Source organism: Cnephaeus nilssonii (genome assembly GCF_951640355.1).
Source record: "Cnephaeus nilssonii genome assembly, chromosome: 3".
Taxonomy (NCBI): Eukaryota; Metazoa; Chordata; class Mammalia; order Chiroptera; family Vespertilionidae; genus Cnephaeus; species Cnephaeus nilssonii.
This window is the reverse complement of record NC_137074.1, coordinates 59,142,658-59,164,490: the sequence shown is the minus strand read 5'-3', so window position 1 is coordinate 59,164,490 and position 21,833 is coordinate 59,142,658. Positions and strand designations below refer to the sequence as shown.

General features: G+C 45.9%; 1 protein-coding gene across 2 annotated transcripts; it reads right to left on the bottom strand.

The window, feature by feature from the left end:
- Nucleotides 1–1,335: 1,335 nt before the first annotated feature.
- On the bottom strand, nucleotides 1,336–20,581 carry POPDC2 (popeye domain cAMP effector 2). Of its 2 annotated transcripts, none has more exons than XM_079767236.1 (4): nucleotides 19,592–20,581; nucleotides 12,961–13,069; nucleotides 7,584–7,992; nucleotides 1,336–1,862 (listed from the first exon to the last, which is right to left on the bottom strand). In XM_079767236.1, exons 1-4 carry the CDS (start codon nucleotides 20,080–20,082, stop codon nucleotides 1,777–1,779), a joined length of 1,095 nt encoding a protein of 364 aa, XP_079623362.1. In that variant the 5' UTR covers nucleotides 20,083–20,581; the 3' UTR covers nucleotides 1,336–1,776. The 2 variants fall into 2 exon arrangements, with proteins under 2 accessions (XP_079623362.1, XP_079623361.1); XM_079767235.1 differs by having other exon boundaries at nucleotides 1,749–1,862; nucleotides 7,443–7,992.
- Nucleotides 20,582–21,833: the final 1,252 nt, after the last annotated feature.

Genomic DNA, 21,833 nt, shown 5'->3' with positions numbered 1-21,833 from the left:
TTGTGGGCACATCCCCAGTAGGGGGTGTGCAGGAGGCAGCTGATCGATGTTTCTCTCTCATTGATGTTTCTAACTCTCTATCCCTCTCCCTTCCCCTCCTATAAATCAATAAAATATATAAAAAATAATAAAATTAATCATTCATATTCATCAAAAGATACCATTTAGAGAAAAAAAAGAGTCATAAAATGGGTGAATATATTTGAATATATAAGCAACAAAGAACTCTTAACTTGAATATATATATATATATATATATATATATATATATATATATATATACATATACATATATATGTATATATACATATACATGGACAAGAACTAGACCTGACACTTCACAATAGAGAATATGTATATGGATAATAAAAACCCAAAGAGGTACTCAACCTCATTATTCTTCAGGGAAATGAAAATTAAAACCACATGATATGCTGCTACATACACCCACATGGTTAAAAAATGTTTAAATGAAAATGCCAACTATTTGGAAGGATGAGAAACAACTAGAACTCTTATACACTGCTTGTGGGAATATTAACTGGAATAATCACTTAGGAAAACTGACAATGTTTACTACAGTTGAACACACATGCCTTAGTAATTCCACTCCTAGATATATACCTAAGAAATATATGCATATGTGTACTAAAAGATATGTGCAAGCATGTTTAAAACAGCACTACTGCTATTATAAACTAAATGCCCCAAACTAGAATCTACCCAAAGATCATCAGTGGTAGAATGGATAAATTGTGGTATATTCATACAACATAGTACTCATAAAGCAACAAAAGTGAGCAAACTATCAACAGAGCAAGAGATGCCCAAGGATCTCTAGCTGTTCCAGCTGTTTGAGTCTTCCCAGACTGGGCCCCAAACATACAATGGAGAAGCCTTTGAGATGGTTCTAACCCTAGTCACTATCTGAATGCAACAGCATGAGAAACCTTGAGTGGGAGCAGTCCACCTGAGCCCATTCAAACCTCACATTCATGAGCAAAATAAATTATTGTGACTATTTTAAGTCACTGTTTTAGGGATGAATGTACACAGCAATAGGTAACTGGAGTCTAGGTTGAAGTACTTAGGGGGGAAATTAAACAGAATATATTAAATCTATAAACCCACTTTAAAACGTTTAAGGAAACAACTGAATTTGTAAAAATCCCTCTTAAAAACTATTGTTTAATACTCGGGTCATAAATAGAACAATAGATTTGTAAATTGAACTTAAAATCTTAAGGGAAAACTAGATTTTAAAATTTCTACTTCCGCACATTGAATTTTAATTATATACAAACAAACAAAAAACCACAGTGAGGACTTCTTGGATCACTGACTTTTCACTGATCTTTTCAGAAAGTTAAAAGAAACAACACAGGAAAAGGAACTGAGTGATTTATTGAGTGCTTACTAGGTGCCATGCCTCGTCCCAGGTGCTTTGCCTAAGTCAACTCGGAATCCTCACAACAACCCTGTGAGGTGGGTTTGTAGTCCCCACTTTGCAGATGAGTCCCAGAGAGGCTATGTGACTCGGCCAAGATTCTGCAGTTGGTGAAGGGTGGACCCTGTGCCTTTTGTCCTCGAAGATGCCTTCTGCTGTCAGAGGAGCTGGTGAAGGTGAAATCGGCATCAGGGCCCTGGTGTAGCTGCAGGGCTGGCACCTCCGTGTCCTCCGACCGTGCCTGTGAGCCCTCCGGTGGGTGAGGAAAGGGTGTGCGCACAGCCCTGTGACCACGAACGTGGCCAGAGAAGAGCATGGCCCAAGGATCCTTACAGTTCAGGAGTGTGGATTGGAGCCAAGGGGGCCTGTCCCGTGGACATGACTTGAGAGTAGCTATGGAGAGGAATTCTAGAAGCTGTGGAAATAAAAGGAGGAAGGATTTCAGCACTGTGGCTCCCGATAGCTTGCCTAACTTCATAGGGTTCTTTTACCTTTTTTTTTTTTTTTAACCTCTAAGAATTCCCAATGTTTTAACTGTACCCTGTTGGGGAGCACATGAGACTTGGTTGGAAAGTTGTAAGGAGGACATTCTGAGAAAAGGGAAGTGTGTGGAAGGTCGCCTGCCCTGTTTATCAGAATTCCGACGTAGGGGAGACCGAGTGTCAAAGGCAGCACCCCTAATTATTCCTTGATCTTTCCAAACAAGTCTGTGCATATGCAGACCCCTGGGTGTTTACTGGAATCCTATGCTTAATCCCTGGATGCCCTTGCCTAGAGGACAATGCAAACACAATGTGTCCTCCCAAGATTACTCACTCTACTGATCGTATCTAAAGATAAAAATTCTAATAAAAGCCTAACGAGGCAGGCAATGGAGGCTGCCTGGATGCTATCAGCTGGGCCATCCCTTAGCCTTCTCTATCCCAGTGAAACTGTGTCGGAGTAATCTGTTCACTCGTCGTTCAGGGCCTGTGGGTCGCCCCGGCAAGGTGGTGCCCCGTGTGAGGAGCCCCAGCAGTACCCAATGCCGACCATATAGGGGCAGTTGTATCTTTGAATAATTTCATTCTAGAAAGAATCTTAGGGTGAGTCAGGTCTGAAGTTATATAGTTTGATCCTCTCAATTTATACGTGAAGAGGCCAAGAGATCAACTTCTGTTGCCTCCTATGAAGAAGTTCTAGAACTCTACTTCCTGACACTAGTGAATGAGCTTTGAAAAATGCTGTCGAGAAAAATGGGGAGTTTTCTAAGACCTCTGTCTTATTTTTACAGAGAGGGGGGTAGGCGCGAGGCCTGTGAGACGTAAGTGGAAGAAGAACCTGGGAATGAGCACCGGCTGCAGGCCGCTGGGACCCAGAGGGCAGGGAGGGAACTGCTGCTCTGACCGGACACAGAGCCTCAGCGGGGAGAGTGGCACTACCTCCTGCAGACCCAGAACCTGAGATCCCGGGCCATCACCTGTCATGTTGCCTCCAAAGGCAAAGTTTTCCGCCCAGGAGTCTTTACAGGTTCTGGGAGAAAAGTGCTGTTTAACAACACGGACAGCTACCAAAACACCTCGCAGCCACTTCAGAGGGCAGGGGCCTGAATGCAGTGTGGTGGTGATCTGCCTCCTCCCGAGCAGATAAGGAAAACAGATGATGTCTGGCCATCCCTTAGTTATTCAGGGGCTGAGAGCTACCGTGCGTTTCCTTTGGGCCTCCATGTTTTTGCTGTTCCTTTTGTTGTTAGGAGATTCTGCTAATTGCCACCTTCCCTGAAAAGCCAGACTGGGGGAAATAAAAAAGGGAAGTCATGTAAGTCTGACAGAGAGAAAGAGAGAGACAGACACAGAGAGAGAGAGCTTGCCAGATAACTCTACAACATAAAAACACCTTACATATTAAACTAGTGCTTTACAACTTACAAACTGCCTTTATAATTTGATCTCAATCACTCCTCACACACAGCAGCCTGGGAAGGTAGGCAGAGGCTACCTGTCTACCTATTAGAAAGTGTTAGTTATCTCTTAGATGAAACCTCCTGTTGCCCACCCTGTACACTAGATCCTCGGTAAATGTTTGTTGAATTGGTTCTTTGGCCCTTGGTATGCTGTCTTGGTCCCGAATTCTTTCCCTGACCACAATCAATCTCCATATTGTAATCTCTTTCTCATTTGTTTGTTTATTTAAATAAGAGAGAGAAAGGAGATAATATATAGTTTTTACTTTCCAACCACAGAGATTTGAGAACAACTTGAACACAAAATCAGCCAAAGTTCAGATAGCTTTTAATGAATTAACGATAACGGACTCATTATTTGACTTAACTGACCACTTCACGGTGTATTCATTGAGCATCTCCTACAGCTAAGACACCAAACGGAACACTGTGAGAGTGTCCGTGGAATTAGAGGGGCAAGTTCTAGTGATGGCGGGGATAACGTGGGGCCTGCTGTAAGACCCTGCGTGGATACCCTACCCAGCAGCACTGCTTTGCCTGTTAAAAGAAGTAGCACCCATTTGTGCTCAAGTCTGGGCACTTCAAGCCTAAAAAATGTACTCTCTTCAGAAAAGAGCTGCAGTGGAAGCTCCGAGTTCAGCTGGTGTTTACTTGGGCTGGTGTGGGGGACCAGCACGGTGTCAGTGTGGCGAAGCTGTGTCCCACTCAACCGTGCAGAATGCAGCCAGCCTCCTGCCGCTATGGAAGGGCTGTGCCGGGGTGAAGAGCAACGAGCTTACGGCTTTGGTAACCGAAGAGCCAGGGAATAGCTGGCGCATCGTGTCCTGCTTTATAAAGGAAACGATAGTGAACTGCTCCCAGTCACAAGGCGCTGTGCTTATTCATTACAGCAGTCACTCTTGAAGGAGTTTAATGGCAAATAAATGAAGCCAAATATTCAAAACACAATTCCAAAAGGGGGTCTCCAGTTTAAACTATCCCATTATCACGGGCTAAACTGAAAGGCGTCTTAAATTTGGCCTATTTGATCATGTTTTCAAGTTGTTCTGAAGACTGTGTGGTTTGGAAGGAAACAATATGATTTTTCCTTTCTCTCTATTGCTTAAACAAACATTTAAAAACCTACTCTCTCTGTACTGCAAATAGCAGTACTTTAGAGAGTGAGATATATTGGCAATTTTCTCATCTTGAGCTTCAAAAATGGCTGCATTTGGAAGGAGGCATTTCACAGGAGAGTGTTAGGGGTGGAGGACCTCGGAGACGGAGCAGTGGCCTTTCACGTGGAACATCGGCACCGCCACACAGGGCAGGTGACAGGCTCCTCACGGCTCCAGAATGGAGGGAACTCTGAATCAGGCAGGACCCACCACCCAGCAGGGAAGAAGACAGTCTTCAGACATAAGGGAAATTACAGTGAAAGATAGCGGAGTTCTTGCTAAAAGACACTCCTGTGTCTCGGGCTTGTGTCTATTATCCTGCTGACTGGCTTCCCCTCCCCTCCTCTGAGAAACTCATCCTTTGCCTTCTCTCATTAGAAAAAAGTAAAGTTAGGAGTTTTCACACCTTCTCTTAAGTGTCTTTCTTTCCTTCTTACTTTCTCCCTCCCTCCCTCCCTTCCTTCCTTCCTTCCTTCCTTCTTTCCTCCCTCCCTTCCTTCCTTCCTTCCTTCCTTCCTTCCTTCCTTCCTTCCTTCCTTCCTTCCTTCCTTCCTTCCTTCCTCCCCCCCCCCCCGCCCCGCCTCTCTCTTTCTTCCTTTTTTCTTCCTTTTTTTTCAGAGGGAGAGAGACATTGATGTGAAAACAAACATCTGTTGGTTGCTCCTGCATTTCCCCTACCTGGGATCCCAGGCTTATGACCTGACTGGGAATTGAGCTAGCAGCCTTTGGGTGCACGGGATGATGCCCAACCATTACACCACACCGGCCAGTGCTTAAGTGGTTTTTTTCACAGGCAGAGGGAGAAGTGCTGATCTTGAAAGAGTCAGAATAAAAAACTACAGTGGGCCCTGGCCGGGTTTGCTCAGTGGTTAGAGCATCAGTCCTCAAACTGAAGGGTCCCGGATTCGATTCTGGTTAAGGGCATGTATCTCAGTTGCAGGCTTGACCCCCACCTCCTCAAAATCCTCCAGCACCAGACTGGTGGAGTCCTCATTCAGGCTGTCGCTGTCAGGCCGGGACATCCTGGCCCGGGAAGGCCGTGCTGGAGGGTGGGTGGCAGCTGGAGGGGGAGAGGAAGGGGGCACATGTGAGAAGCAACCAACGATGTGTCTCTCTCACATCGATGTTTCTCTCGCTTTGTTTCTCCCCCACTCTTCCATCCTCTCTAAAAATCAATGGAAAAATATCCTCAGGTGAAGATTAACAAACAAACAAACAAACAAATAATCACAAAAACAACATCGAAATTGGGGTTACAGGGTAGTTTAGGAGGAAGAATAGATAGAGCAAGGCAGGAACATGGAGGAAAAAGAAAAGAAGGTCATAGAAAGATAAATACACGAACAATAAAATGGAGAAGATATAAAGGACAAATATGAAGAGGGGAAACTGAGAAGCAGGAAAGGGAGTTTCGCTTCATAAGAGCAGCAAACTGAGGCAACCAGGACTGAGCAGAAGTCGGAAGGAGGGAAGACATCAGAGAACAGACAGAACCAGGAAAAGGGAAGGAAACCAGGAAGAGCATGAGAACAGAGAGCTGCTGGGAGTTCAGAGCATGTTTCAGGGGGCAGGTGAGTTGGAGAAGGAGAGGGATCCACAGGACATAATCCTTAAGCCTGGAGAGGGGCGTGGATGAGAAGGGAGGTGACTCTCAGCACAAGGGGAAAGGGGCAATGAGAGCGGACAATGCCGATGGAGCGGGTCAACAAGTGATCTTGGGCGCTAGATAGATCCTTGGGATTACCCCAGAGTTAGCTCCATGGGCCTCTAGGGCCAGGGCACTACAGGAGATGACACATTCCAAACCTATACAACCAAACGTTTAACCTCTTAACACTACCTCTCTCACCTCCTTCATCAGCTATACATATAACTTGTTTTTCAGAATATACAAACATTCACTCACCCACCTCACGTACCCTGGAAACCTTCCTCCCTGGGCTAGTTCCTCTGGAGTTTTGTCAGTGTTTCCCCAAGAACGAGGGGTCTCTTGGGGACCCTCCTTACTTGGAAAGGCCTTCCAAGTAGAAAGCCGGGGTATTTTTCTCAGGAAAAGCCAGCTCTCCACTGCGGCTGTGTGGAGGCCCAGAGGAAAATGTCACGGCATTGTGAGAGCAGCAAAGGGAACATGAGAGCAGTTTCCCAGAACTGCTCAGCACAGCCTTTCTGGTGGACTTCTCTGCTCGGTGAAGGAAATCCTGCATGTACCATCCGTGCTCCCAGACTCGTGCCCACTCCACCCCACACAGGTGTGGTTTGCAGGGAAAACCAGGCTTCTGATATACATCCGATGGCAGCCACGCTCAGTCAGAGCAGCGTCCAGTCCCCTGTCTCCGCAGCCGGTACACTTTCCACCGGGGGAGAGGTGAGCAAGGCGGGCACATTTTCCTCCCAGGGTTATTAGCCTGGATCCCAAGCCTCTTTGAAATAGATGATTTGAACAGAAAATGCACAATCCAGGCTAAACAATGACTGCTTTCCAGAACAGACTCTATGCCAGGAAGAACCCATGGGAATTAGAACCATGCCAGTTTTTTCTCCCCTTTAAAGTGCATGCCACACACACACACACACACACACAAAATACATGCAACAAATAAAATCCGTTATTGATTAGCATAGTCTTGCAAAAAATTTAGCAACCTGTCTGCTTGCTCAAAATGCCAACCAACCAGCCCACTTTCCAAAAGCAATCACATTTAATAAAGAACGAGTTAGAAATTCCCCTCAGGCCTTGCATGCGCCCCACAGTGAGTTGCTGTCTGCAAGGCTGGGTTCACACCACTTCCTGGGAGTCCTCTGAGAGGACAGGCTTGAGGAAAAGCCAGGCCTTCACAAGCTGGGTTAAGACCACCTGTTGGCAGGGAGGTGTGGCAGCTGCCATCTGGGTACTTACACAGGATCCTGAGCCGGTGGCTGTGCCCAAGTTAGTTCTCCCCTCACCTCATGTACTCCCCATCACTCCTATAATCCATGAACGACTCTGATCCTGACACCTCCTCAAAATCCTCCAGCACCAGACTGGTGGAGTCCTCACCCAGGCCGTCGCTGTCGGGCCGGGACATCCTGGCCCGGGAAGGCCGTGCTGGAGGGTGGGTGGCAGCTGGAGGGGGAGAGCAAGAGGGCATGTGCTGGACAGGTGTGGGCATGGCCTGAGGAGGGGCTGGGGCTGGCTCGTGGACTTCCTCATCCTCCTTCTCAGACTCTGGCCCTGCATCTGAAGCAGCAGAACCCAGGACGTGATAGAGGCTGGGGAGACGGATGTCGAAGCACAGCCCAAACTTAGCAAAGAGCTTCTCATTGAGAGCGTAGAGCTTTTCTGAGATGTCATAGCCCAGCAGGACTGAGAAGAGGCGGGAGATGTATCGCTCTTTGGCCAGAAGAAGGTGAAGACTTTTCCGGGGCCAGGAAATGTAGCTGCATGGGGTCTCAGCAGTCAGAGTAACCTGAGATGGATAAGGAGCACAGAGTGGAGGTTTAAGTGAGAAAATGTGTCCATGTTTAGCAGAGAGAAACATACAGTTACTGGGCAAACGATGGCACTTTTATTGAGGAACCTGTGGGATCACCCCTCCCCCCATGGCCTTGCCTGGAGAAGGCCCAGCAAATGGCTTTTAATTGTGTGCACTGGTTTGTGGGGGAGGCGGTGGTGGGGTGTGGGGGTAGGCAGGCTGGGTATCCTTTTCAGGAGCCCTGGGATCAGCCATTCACTTACTGGGCCCTCACCTCTGGGAGCCTCAGTGTTCATATCTCATAGTCTATGGCCCCATGGCTGATACCACTAATGGCTACAGAAGGGTCCGAGGCTGTTGTGACTTCAAGAGAGAGAAGGGGCCTCCTAGTGCCCTGAAGAGAGGTCAGCATGGTGAGGATAGCTTGGTTTAAGAATAAAGAAGGGTTATATATTGAAGTAGGGAAGCTAGAGGAGTTGGAAAGCATTTTAGTTAGAGAGAGCTTCCCTAGGTATTAGGAATGCCAATCTGCAGCAAGTGGACAGAACATTAGCCTGGGATTCAGGTCCAGGAAATTGCTCTGGACTTGGCCACTACAAGTAACCAGACAGATCTAAAGTCAGAAAAAGGGCACACAGATGAGGAAATCTTCAGAGCACAGTGGAAGAGCACTCTACTCTCCATTGATTTAGTCATCTAGGAATTTCTGAGTATTCATTATGTGTCCATGATGCAAAGCTAAATCACACTTGCAGGGTAAATCTTGTGTGCCCAGCGCGCAGTAGGTGCGTGATAAGTTCTTGCTGAAATAATGAGTGGTAAAACTAGGGTTAAAATGGAAACATGCTTAGGATAGTAAAGGATAAGAGTATAGAATCACACAATTTTTAATAGTCCTAAGTGGCCAAAATACTTGAACAGCGAGAAGGTTGGCAGAGTTCATGATGAAAATTTGTGAATGGAGACAGTGGAAATAATTGATGATAACTAATATCAATTGCCAAGCATTGTGTTAAGTTCTGAATGTGGATTATCTAATTAAAGGTAGGGTTGACTCTACATTCTTTCTTAGAGATTTTATACAATCCTCATAGTTCCGGCCTTGCCTACCAGAGCTCCCATTATCCCCGTCTCCTCCCCTTTCCTCCATGCAGTACCCTCTTCCATTTCCTCTACTCATTCCCTCCTAATCATCAGCACTGAAGATAGGGCCTTAAATCACCTCACTATGGCCAGAAGCTGGCTTAAAGTCTCAGCTTTACCCCTTTACTAGCTCTGTGACATCAGACAAATTACTTCATCTCTCTGAGCATGCTGCTTCATGAGAAAGAATTCGGAAAGTAGTAAGTACTCACAATGCATTCAGCAAATAGCGGTCCCTCTCTGCCCTGGTCTGTACTTTAGATGTGCTTACTAACAATTCCCAAACAAGAAATCAGAGCGCTGATGATGAAGTGGGAGTTAGTAGGAGCTAATCCGGATGCAAACAAGGTGCTTAGAGCCTAACACAAAGACTGTAGGCATTCTTTGAACATGCTGTTACTTCTTCCATCTTAACATAAATCAAAATTTTAAAAATGAAAATTCTTTTTCCTCACCTCACTTCTTTGGTGAGCTATCACTCCACTAATTTGTTTTCCTTTTCAGCAAAACTTCATAAAAAAACATTGTCTATACTTGCTGACTCCAACTCTTCTCCTCTTACTCTCTGTTAAACCGTAAGGGGTTGCTCCTCGCAGTCCACAAACACTGTTCCTGGTAAGGTCACCAGTGAACTCTAAGTAGCAGTGGTCAGTTTTCATGGTGTTCAGCCCTATTGACTGCTCCCACCTCTCTGACACACTTTCTTCACTTGGTTCCCAGGATGCCATACTTACCTGGTACAATCTCCTGATTGCTCCTTTCAGCTTCTTTTGCTGCTTCCTCTTTTTCTATCCAACGTCTAAACACTAGAATGTCCCAGGTCTTGGTTCTTGATCCCCTTCTCTGTCTAAACTCACTCACTTGGTGATCTCATCCAACCCAACAGTTTTAAATATCATCTGTATGCCAACAACTCCCAAATTTATGTCTCACCTCAGGCCTCATTCCTTGATTCTAGACTCAAATATACAACTGCCTGGGCAGCATCTCCATGTAAATGTGCACAGGTGATGCAAGGCTAATATATCCCAAATTGAACTTCCTCTCTTCCCCCGAAACCAACTCTAACTACAGCTTCCCTTAGCTCAGGTGATTGCAGCTTCCTCCTCCCAGCTGCTCAGGCCAAAAGCCTCCGAGTTTTCCTTAATCCTCTTTCTCTCACATACTACTTCCAAGGGTAGGAAATCTGTTTGGCTCTATCTAGGAAATATATGCTCTGGACCTACATGATGTGTCTCCTCTGACTTCCTCTCTGACTTCCTCTCCTGCTATCTTCTCCCCTCCCTCGCTCTGTCCCAGCAGCACTAGCCTCCTTTCTGCAACTCCAACATGCCAGCCCCTCCTACCACTGGCCTCGGCACTGGCTCTTCCCTCTCTCTGATATGCTCTCCTCCCAGATATAAACAGAGCTCACACTTCTTCAGGTCTTTGCTCAGATGTCACCTGCTCAACAAAGATTTCCATGACCCTACTTAAAATTGCAATTCTGTCTTCCTTACACTATATATTTTTTAAGAGCAGTTATGAGTTTTTAACATATTACGTAATTTACTTGTTCATTATGCCCATGGCTTATTTTTTTCTCCCCTACTAAAATATAAATTGCATGGAGGCAGGGACCTTCATCTGTTGTGTTCACTGATATATTCTAAGCACCTTTCACAATGCCTGGTATATGATGAGGATACATATCAGTGAAGTGAGTGAATGAAGCAGGTGAACACTACCCATCTTGTATACCACTTTCTCGTGTCCTGTATAAAATCCTTCCCCCAAAGCCTTCAGGAAACCTGCTTATTAACTGTGTCTGTAAGTTGGACAAACTGTTTATTTAATTCTCACCTCAGAGATTGGTTGAATGAATTAAATGAGATAACATATTCAAAGAGGCCCTGGGTCCAGTAAAACTGAGAGGTGTGATGAAATGTTGATTCACTTGTGGCAAGCACGATAAGAATAATGATTCATCCAGTCACTGTGGATTGCCTTAATCACTAAAGCCTATGTAACTGCAAAAGGACAAAATAAACTGTAACTCGGGACAACACTTGACATTTGAAAAGAGGAAATGGGACTTTACACAGCAAACGTGTGCATCTCATTTCTCCCAATGAGGTGCACACTAAAAATATAAGTGGGAAGAATATGACGGTACCTACATTCCAAACTGCAAGGTCATCTGGGGTTATAGCCCTTCCTTTCAAGCATAACTTAGGGGAGGCCACTCAGCTTATCCACCACCTGTTCCTCAGTGTCACTGTCAGAAACAGAGCCTAGTCCTGCTGGCTCAGGACCTCACTCAGCTCTCCTAGAGATGCTATGGCCCTGGCAGGGGGGTGAGGGGTTGGTTCTCAAGGGAGAATGCTGGGCTGGTTGGAGTGTGTGTGTGTGTGTGTGTGTGTGTGTGTGTGTGTGTGTGGTGGGGAAGGAACTGACCAGAGGGGGTCTAAGGCTGGTGGTCCTGGCAGTGGTATCAGGTTTGCCTCTCAGGCTCTGTCCTCAGAGCCAAGAGTCAGGGTAAGATGGAAGCAGGCTCAGCCAGGTGGCACTGACTGGCATGTGTTCATTATGGGGTTGGTTCAGATGCCAGCCTAAGAGACTCCCTGATAGAAGTGGTAGGAGACACATGGAACCTAATCCTGGCAAACTGTCTGGTCAGGGGAGTCCCTGTAACAGAAGAGTGTGTGTGTGTGTGTGTGTGTGTGTGTGTGTGTGTGTGTGTGTGTGAAAACTTGACTCTCCTGGTGACCCTCCCATTAAAAAAAAAATAGAGAGAAATAGTAGACCAGGCAGCTTGGCTTTGCTACTTTCTAGGTTACCTTTGTCAAATTACTTGATGTTTTGAGCCTCAGTTTCCTCATCTATAAAATAGGGGTAATAATATCTAGCTCAGAGGGTTGTGAGAATCAATAAGGCAATATAATATGTAGTACCTGCCACATGTTAGCCATTCATTAATGAGAACTACAAAGAAGGTAATTGAAATCTGAGGATTGTCAGGAAGAGAGGAGAGGGCAAGTGGCCAGGTCCCCACCTTGGAGTGTGTATGTGAATGCCCCGTGTAGTCCTCGGAGACACCAACTGCCCACTGCCAAGCCAGTTCAGCCAACGTCTATTGAACACCTACTGTGTTCATGGTACTGTCTGTCCTTTAGAGCCTGGAGACAGAGAGAAGGAGAAGCCCAGATTTCTACCTCAAAGAGTTCACTGTGCAGAACACAGAAAGGAAAGCAGACCCTTAGAACAGAGAGCGACACGTGCAGCAGGCAGCCTCAGGAGAAGGAACAGCAGGCTGTGGGGATGGAAGCTGGTGAGGTTAAGCTGGGCCGGCTTCATAGGAAGTGAGATGCCACAGCCTCATCTGCACGGGGACATGCATTTCAGGTAGAAGGGGCAGTAGGGGCCAAGGCATGTCCATAGCTAAACAGTGGCTGTGTTTAGTTCAGTATGGCTGGGGGAGGGGGAGGGGCTGAGATATGGCTGGATACCACTAAAGGTCTTAAGTTACTCTCTGAGATGTGTGGGTTCTGATATTGTGGCCACTGGAGCCTTCTGGAAGGATTTAGGCACAGGAGTGACATGGCCCACTTATCCGGGGTCAGTATCTCTCTCCCTCCCCCCTCCTCCCATTCCCCCCCCCCCCCACCTTTTCCAGGAGCCCAGGTACTCTTCCCAGAGGAGAGTGCTCCACCCCTCACATCACATTGGTGGTGCTTCCAAGGACAGATGTAAGAGGGGAGAGATGGGAGGGGGGGGGCAGTAATTGCTCAGTTACAGTGGGATGAGCAGGGCCGGTACTGCCATGGGGTTCCCTATTACCTGGAACACGCCCTCCTCAGAGGGTGGCAGTGATTCCCATTCAGGAGAGTCCATGAATTGGTAAGGAAAGATGTAGTGCAGAAACTGCCCGTCCTGGCTCACACGAACCCTGGCAAAGGGAGAGAAGACACTGTGTGGGAAAAGGGAATGGCTCCCCAAACCCTCTTCAAAGTCTAAACAACACATTAAAAACTGGAAAATGATTAGAATCTAGTATGAGGTTTTCCTCTTTCCCCCAGAAAACATAGAGTTTTAGCTTCAACCTTTCTTCTAAAGTGAGTTATACCAAGAAAGGAGGTGTCTCTATCAGGCAAAGGGAGCGTTAAGAAGATCCCCAGAGAGAAGCTGCGGTCATCATTGGGTCTGAAATATTTAAAGTGGATGGAAAACTATTCAGCAATGCAGATGATTAAGTGCAATATTGTGGGCAATGGTGCCATTGGTAAAACACATCTCCTGATAACCTACACAACAAATTTCCATTTGAGTGTCTACCGACTGTTCTGACAACTATGCAGTCATAGTTAAGATCGATGGAGAGTCATATATTCTTACACTTTTTGATACTGCAGGGCAAGAAGATTATGACAGGTTACAACCACAGAGTTATCCACAAACAGATGTGTTTCAGATTAGAAACATTAGTTTTTCAGTGGTCTCTCCATTCTCATTTGAAAATGGAAAAGACAGTGGGTGCCTGAGATAACTCACCACTGTCCAAAGACTCCTTTCTTGCTGCTGAGAGCCAAACTGATCTCAGAGATGACCCCTCTACTATTGAGAAACTTGCCATTTCCCAAGGACAAACAGACACCTGCCAGAATGGCTGCCATCAATAAGTCAACAAACAAATGTTGGAGAGGATGTGGAGAAAATGGAACCCCAGTACATTGCTGGTGGGAATGCAGACTGGTGCAGCCACTGTAGAAAATAGTATGGAGGTTCCTCAAAAAATTAAAAGTGGAACTGCCATTTGACCCAGCAATCCCACTTCCAGGAATCTATCCTAAGAATCCTGAGACACCAGTCAGAAAGAATATATGCACCCTGTGCTCATAGCAGCACAATTTACAATAGCTAAGATTTGGAAACAGCCCAAGTGCCCATCAGTAGACGAGTGGACAAAAAAGCTGTGGTACATCTACACAATGGAATACTATGAGGCTGTAAAAAAAGGAGCTCTTACCCTTTGAGACAGCATGGATCTGGAGACTATTATGCTAAGTGAAATAAGCCAGTTAGAGAAAGATAAGTATCACGTGATCTCACTTATATGTGAAATATCATGAACAAAATAAATTGACAAACAAAATATGTCTAGAGGTATGTGTGCATAGGTCAGAATAACAGATCTCAGTGGGGGTGGGGTGGGAGGACAGGAAGAGATTAACCAAAGAACATAAATATGCATACATGCATAACCCATGGACACAGACAACGAATAGTATGGGAAGGTCTGGGGTGGGGCAAGGGTTGAGTGGAGAGGGGCAAAAAGGGAGAAAATGGGAGACATCTGTAATACTGTCAACATTTTCTTTAAAAGCCTATCACTCCAGAGACTGCCAAAAAGCTGGCTGGTGACCCAAAGGCCATCACGTATGTGGAATGCCTAGAGCCTCCAGAACTGAAGTTTGTGCTACTATGAACATCTCTCCTACACCCTTTCTGCACAGCTGCTATTAGCATCACACTAAAAGTAAATGTTTAAATCAAACCAAGAATTACACATAAAGTGTTCATTTCTGCAATAATGACAAATGCCCTGCACCCACCATATGCCCTCATGTGAGACCAGGCCCATAGGCAGGGCCCTTCCCCCCTCTCAGCACTAGTTAATTTCGGGTAATTGTGCATTGTCAGAAAAGTGGTCAGTGCTGGTTTTTGTTTTGTTTCAAAACAGTTTTGTTGCTTAAAAGCAAGGCACGCCTGTGATGATGCGGAACAGGCCACTTTGGGTTGTTGAAGCTGCTCCCTGGTTCCACTCCGGAGAGTAATCTGGCAGTTTTGTTTTGTTTTTCTTTTTTGGAGGGGAGTTGTTTTATTTAGTCATTTTTAAAACTTCAGTATCCTTTGGACAGTCCTTAAGGAGGGGGAGCATGGAGAGATTCCATTCCACTTCCTACATCTAGTTTAGAAAACATGTTCCCCACCTGGGGCTCTGAGGAAGGAGTATAGTAAATGCCTCACTTAATAACATGCTCCTTGAAAGTCGCCTTTTCTCTCCACCCTTGAGTAGGTCCAGTATTTGAGGAAACTCATGAGTGGGTGGAGCCTGTCTTGCTGTCTTGCCCCTTCTCTTTCCCAGAATGCACTATATATGTGACTGTGACTTTCAAGGAAATTTGTTAGCCATTTGATGATTTTTAAAAGTTAATTTCTAACTTCTTTTGCTGATAAATGAAAAGTATTGCACCTTTTGAAATACACCAAATGGATTGAGTATGTAAAAAACATTTTCCCCCATCAGTCATTGTCTTATTGGGTTGCCTAGCATAGACGTGCAGCTTAATAGTGTATGATGATCCTAAACACAGCTGAAGACCTGGTATATATGAGGGGTGGTGCTAGGAGAGAGATGTCTGTGGAATGATTCACATCCTCTCTCTTTTTAAAAATGTTTTATCCTTACCTGAGGATATGTTTATTAATTTGAGAGAGAGAGAGAGAGAGAGAGAGAGAGAGGAAGGCGGGGGTGGGGGGAGAGAAAGAGAAAGATCGATGTGAAAGAGAAACATTAATCAATTGTCTCCAGTATACACCCCGACCAAAGATTGTACCCACAACCTAGGTATGTGCCTTGACCAGGAATCAAACCCACAACCGTTTGGTGTATGGGATGATGCTTCAACTAATTGAGTCACCTGGCCAGGGTAATTCACATCCTCTTTCAAGTTATGAGGATGGAGACCTGCTTCATAAGAAGCTAGGGTGGGGTGGGGATGGAGAGAATATTTAAGAACATGGGGACCAACTAGGGGAATCCCTTATTTCTGTTTTGCATGAGGAACCCAAGAGCAGCCAATCAAGGCCTCTAGTTTAATAAAAACCATGGAGAGTGTCTTCTGAAGACACTGCGTAAGTGTTAAGAGGGATTTTATCAATTTCTTTTGGTTGCAGTTTCCAATATTTAAAAATGTTTAGGTAATCTTCTCCACCTTTCCCAAATCCTCATTCTTATAGATTCCTTAGTGTTGAACCGATGCTTTCTCATGTCTCAGTTCTTTGTATATGCATTCTTTTCAGATGTGTTAAACAAACAAACACCCTTACCAAAAAAAAAAACACACAAATACCAAAAACCAAAACCAAAACCAAAGATATCTAAGGTACACCCTGTCAATTTGGAAGAAGCTATTGTTCCATCATTTCTTGAGCTTTATTGACAAAACACACTTCTGGAAATGCAGAGGTGGGTACGATCTGCTCCTTGCCTCTAAGGATTTCACGATTTAGTGGAAATCACAGGCATATAAATAACTGGATGCAAGTCACTCAGGTCTCAGCTTAAACACTCCTTCTTCCAGGAAGGCTTGCTGGACTTCCCCAGGAAAGTCAGATCTGCCAGTTACACGCTCTGATTGCGTTTTGCATTTCTCCTTGGACATTTTATATATATGATTCACCATTATGTTGAATATTAATTATTGACTTTCTTAATAGACTGTGAGCTCCATGAGCACAAGGACAACACTTTTCACATTTTAACACTGGATCCCTAGGGGACCAACTAGGGGAATCCCTTATTTCTAGGTCCTAGCACTCTTAAATCTTTTTTTGGGGGGGCGGGGGGGAGGGAGAAGGAGAGGATTTTGGAAGGATGGAATAGAGGGAGGGAAGAAGGAATGATGGAACAAATGAACTCACTTGTGTCACCATAAAAGGGGATCGAAATCTCAAGGAAAAGCTTCTCAGATAAAGGAAGAAAGACACAGGAGAGAACGAGGCTCCTGAAGCCTACATCAGGTCCTCCCACCATCTCCTGAAGCACGGAGCCTCGCCACACATGCAGGCCGCCAGGGAGCACCACTTCAGACTGTGAGTGACATCTCATGCACCTGCGTGACTCCGTGAAGCTACTGAAATTGGTATGCTGTATCCTTTTTTAATTTGTTAATCCTCACCCAACGATACTTTTTACCCCCCATTGATTTTTAGAGAGAGTGGAAGTGAGAGGGAGAGACACACAGAGAGAAACATCTATGTGAGAGAGACACATTGACTGGTTGCCTTCTAAAGTGCCCCTATTGAGGCCAGGGATGGAGCCTGCAACTGAGGTACGTGCCCTTGACTGGAATCAAACCTGCGACCCTCCAGTCCATGGGCCAACACTCTAACCACTGAGCAAAGCCGGCTAGGGCTACTGTATCCTCTATCGTTTGATCTCCTGGATGGACAGATAATGTCCTCCTCTGTGAATAGCTTAGACAGTTAGTTGCCTGCTCAGAAGGCTGTGCATGCTGGGACTTGTGCTTTGAATACTACATGAGAGTCACTCTCCCACAGCTTTACAGGGTGATGAACTTTGAGGAAGTCACTTGCTGAGTCTTGAAAGGGACTCATGGCCTCAATTTAAATAAAACAAAAAGGATGTCTGAGGTTTCAGCAATGATTTCCAGATGAGAGTCTGTCCGTGGGTGGGGAGAGCAGCACAAGAAGCACGGAGTTTTTTGCCTGCTGCTTGGAAGTGGTGGTGCCTCACCATGACCGGGCAAACGGACGGGATTCTCTCTGAAAACCTGAGCCTGCTCATAGACTAGAAGCCTCCTCCCCCAGCTCCAACTTAGCGAAACTGAGATGGGGTGACATGGAAAGATAACAATACAAAACTCTTTACTCCAAACCTTGAAAAGCAAGAAATAAAAATCAAAATGTTCTCATTTCTGACTTGGGTTTTTGATGCTAAGTAAACTAGGAAAAGCCATGCTGAGGGAGCAAGCCCTTCTCACCCCTTCACAGGGAAGTGGTCTCATACAAGTTCATGGTCCATCCATCATAGTAAAGATCCTTGAACCATACAATCATCATAGCATGTTTCCATAAGTGAGCACCATACAAGGGGAGTAGGCATTTCTCCCCCAGTCTCAATTCCCTCCTTTGAACAGAGAGGAGCTACGAGGAGCAAGCAAAAAACATCGATCTCATGAATGAGCACATTTCCTTAAAAATTGTCTTTATTTTATGCATGGAACTGTAGGTGGCAAACATTTTGGCAACAGTCATAATATATTCGTATTTAAGCATGTATTTGTTTACAAATAATTGCATTTGTTTATACTTTAGTTCACTCATAATAAAATTTCTCCCCACAAAGCTCTTTCAACCCAAGACCTCTGAGTCCAAACAAATTTATATATATGTATATGTATATGTATATGTATATGTATATGTATATGTATATGTATATGTATACGTATATAACATATATACATTTATATACACATATCACTTTCAATTCTAAACATTAATAGATATTATTGCTACTAGTAGTTGTAGTACCATCATCATCAAACTCTATTTTTTCACTGTGTGATTGGCAGTCTTATCTGGTTTCATTCCCCCCCTTCCCTTGAGATAGAGCTTTCTGATTATTATCTTATCTTTTCTGCCACATTCTCTTGGTCTCAAGGAAGCTGGGGAGGAAATTGAAGACAAAGCCTTTTTAAATACTTTGGTGGCTTTCCAGAGCCAGAGCCAGCACCAGAGCACCAGGTTTGCTGCTCAGCCCCCCATCAAGTCCCACGAAGGCAATATTTCAAAGTCTCCACAATTGCCTACCAACAGTGCAACACAGATCCCCGTGTATTTGTTCAGAAGCCACCGGCCAATGGCCAGCACTCCATGCAGCTGATTGGGCATACACTGACCCTAACTAAGACCATTTCTGCTCATGTCTGATTGTCAGCCTTCTTAAATGGAGTCAGCCACGTGCCTCCACCAAATCCTCAATGAGGCCTGTGTGGGCATCCGACTCTCTCCTCACCGTCTGGTCCTCAGATTTACAAGTCAGCTTCCTGGCCTGTAAGAAACTCACCAGAACAACTGGGAATGAATAAGTGGGCAAGGGGTACCCCGTCTCCATACCTGGATGTGTATGGGATGGCTTTTCCAGAGTCTGTTCAGGGTATCCCCAATATCCTTGATGCCCCGGCAGGGAACAGGGGCTATAGGAAAACCCTCTGCTTGGGCACTGGTCCCTGCACATAGTTGGCACTTGGCAAATGTTGAATGGGCATGGGAAGAACAAATTAAGCTTATTGAAATGTTCAGTTTTCCAAATCTTACAGAGCTATTGCTGCAGCTTAGGCATAACACACTTGTGTGTGTGTGTGTGTGTGTGTGTGTGTGTGTGTGTGTGTGTGTGAGAGATCATTGCAGACCCAGGCTCAAGAAGCACTCACCCGACACCTCCCAATGGCAAGTGCACACACAATCTTTCCTGCCAACCAAGAAGATACCTCATGATCTAGTTTTCTCTGGGAAAATGTTAAGAAAGAGGAAGCAAACCCATGCTTAGAAAAATCTTATTTTGGTTTGTTTGACGGGCCACATCCTTCCCTGAATGGAAGGGGACACGGAGTGGAAAGGGAGTTACTGGGAAACGAGAAGCGTGGGCAGTGACAGAGTAGCTTACCGGCCAGAGAGCAGCAGGGACAGGCGGTTGATGGGCGTCTCCCCCTCCACAGCATAGGTCTGCTCGGTGGCCAGAGTCAAGACCTGCTCCTCGCAGCAGCGAACGATCTCCTTGTACGCCTGCAGGGGCACCTGCAGGGGCACACACAGCGTCTTGTAGAGGAGACCGAACTCCTCAGGGAGGGTGTCCCTGCGCAGGCGGTAGACCAGGTGTGCCAGCTGGAGCAGGCAGGCCATGGCCAGCAGGAAGTTCCAGATGACAATGTCCAGGCCGCAGGCATTGAACCAGCCCCACAGCACGTAGCACACGTAGCCGGTGCCCAGGAAGCCAAAGAGATAGAAGCATCCGTATACCCCACTGCCCCCCATGAAGCCCAGGAGCAAGACGCAGTTAGCCAGGTGGTAGAGGGCCCCTTCCATATCCTGCTTCCAGCCAGCGCACACCGGCCCCTGCCAGAGACGCTGGCCCAGCGTGCTGCTGTTGGCGCTCATCTTCGGGGCGTCTCAAAGTCTTGTCGGGCTCTGGGACGCTCCCACATAGGAGATTCCGAAAATGGAGTAGTCTGTCCTCCTATGTGTCTTCTCACTTCTGGCTTCTCACCACCAGCTCCACTTGTCCTGGGAGCAACGCTTCTGGTAGCTTTGGGAATGAATGGCAGGGCATGGCACACTTCATGGAGAAGTTTGAACCTTTTTATCCTCTCCCTCAGCCAGGCGCTGGCCCTCGGGCACAGCTCTGGCCAGCTTCCTTGGCTCCAGATTCCTTAGGCCGGTCTTCACATTTGGCTCTTAGCAGAAAACCTAAATTGTCCTGAGCAAAGGACAGGACTATTGGCCTGAAAACTTCCGCAGTGAGTGATGAGAAAGGGGCCACAGCCGGCTGGCTCGCTGTTTTCCCCAAACAGAGTGAGGAGCGGCCAGCACAGGAGGCGCACTTGTGTTCCATTTGGAATGTGTCTCTCTTGGCACCGGAAGAAAGGGTGACCCCAGATGGATACCATGTTTGGAATTGGAACACAAGAGGTACTGCCAGTGAGAAAAGACAGGCCAGGCACACAGGCAGGCTGGCAGAGCACTTAACATACCTCCCCAGAGGACAAGATAAGATCTCAGGGCAAGAGGCAGGCCGGGGAACAAAGGAAAAGTGAGCACAGAATTCACCACAACAACTCGGGCAGGACACTGTCCAGGGCTCCCTGTGCCGAGGGCCAGGGGCTCTCCTGAGGTAGGAGGACACATCAAAGTAGGGAAGTGTGGGACTATTACCAGAAAAAATCCTAACCGTGAGAACTGGAAAACCCCTTGAAGGCCTTTGTTAAGTCACATTGTAAATATCACTAGGCATTTATTTGGCATGTTGAATTCTACGCTGACGTTCCCCTGGTACATCTGAATCAGTTACAGTTAATGCAATGGTGGTACCCTGCTCACACCCTCACCCTACCCACCCTAGCATTTTCAAAGATAATAACTATCACCTGTTAAATGCCTGTGGCGTGCCAGACCTAGATTAGGTACTTTACACAAATGTTATTTCGTCATTACAACAGCCCCTAAAATATTCTCCTCCTTCCAGCTCAGAGAGAAACTGAGGCTCAGAAAGGTAACCAGTTCCCACAAGTAGCGTGTAAGTGGCAGAATCAGGATTTGAACCCAAGTCTACCAGACTTACTGCTGTGTCCCACGTAGTTTGCACAGTAAGTGAAAATGCAGGACTAGAGCCACGACTCCCAACCCCACACTCACCCCAAGAAGTCTGATAATGCCCAAGGAACTTCTGGATGAACTTGGGGTCTACTTTGAGTCAGCAAGAAATAAATCTGGAATATTTAAACATTATACTAAGAAATATCCTTCTGGCTTCCAAATGACTCCTTGATTTTTCCCCCCTTGCTTCTGGTTAACCTTTACCTCCATTAATCCTATTGCCCCTGAGGTACGGGCTGGGGACTGGGGGGACCCAGTAATCTTCCAGAACTACTGAAGTGCTCAATCCACGTGGACTTTTATTATACTGCTAATAACCTAGCTATAATTAGCGAGGAATTAGAAATTGGCAAATATGCTGAGGAGTAGAGGTTTTCAACTCAACATGAGCACTTCCTATGAGCCAAGCACATAGAGCATCAAAGATTCTCAACAGCTGTCACTCTATCAAGGGAAAGATACCTCAAAAGCAAGGGTGGTTCCATCAATAGACAAGTGAATAAAAAAAACTATGGTACATACATATAATGGAATGT

Coding starts and splice junctions, on each gene's coding strand:
- POPDC2 (XM_079767235.1), bottom strand. CDS start 20,082: ATGAGCGCCAACAGCAGCACGCTGGGCCAGCGTCTCTGGCAGGGGCCG. Junction 13,070..19,591: donor TCCCTGCTGCTCTCTGGCCG/GTAAGCTACTCT, acceptor TCCCTTTGCCAG/GGTTCGTGTGAGCCAGGACG. Junction 7,993..12,960: donor CTGAGGAGGGCGTGTTCCAG/GTAATAGGGAAC, acceptor TATCCATCTCAG/GTTACTCTGACTGCTGAGAC.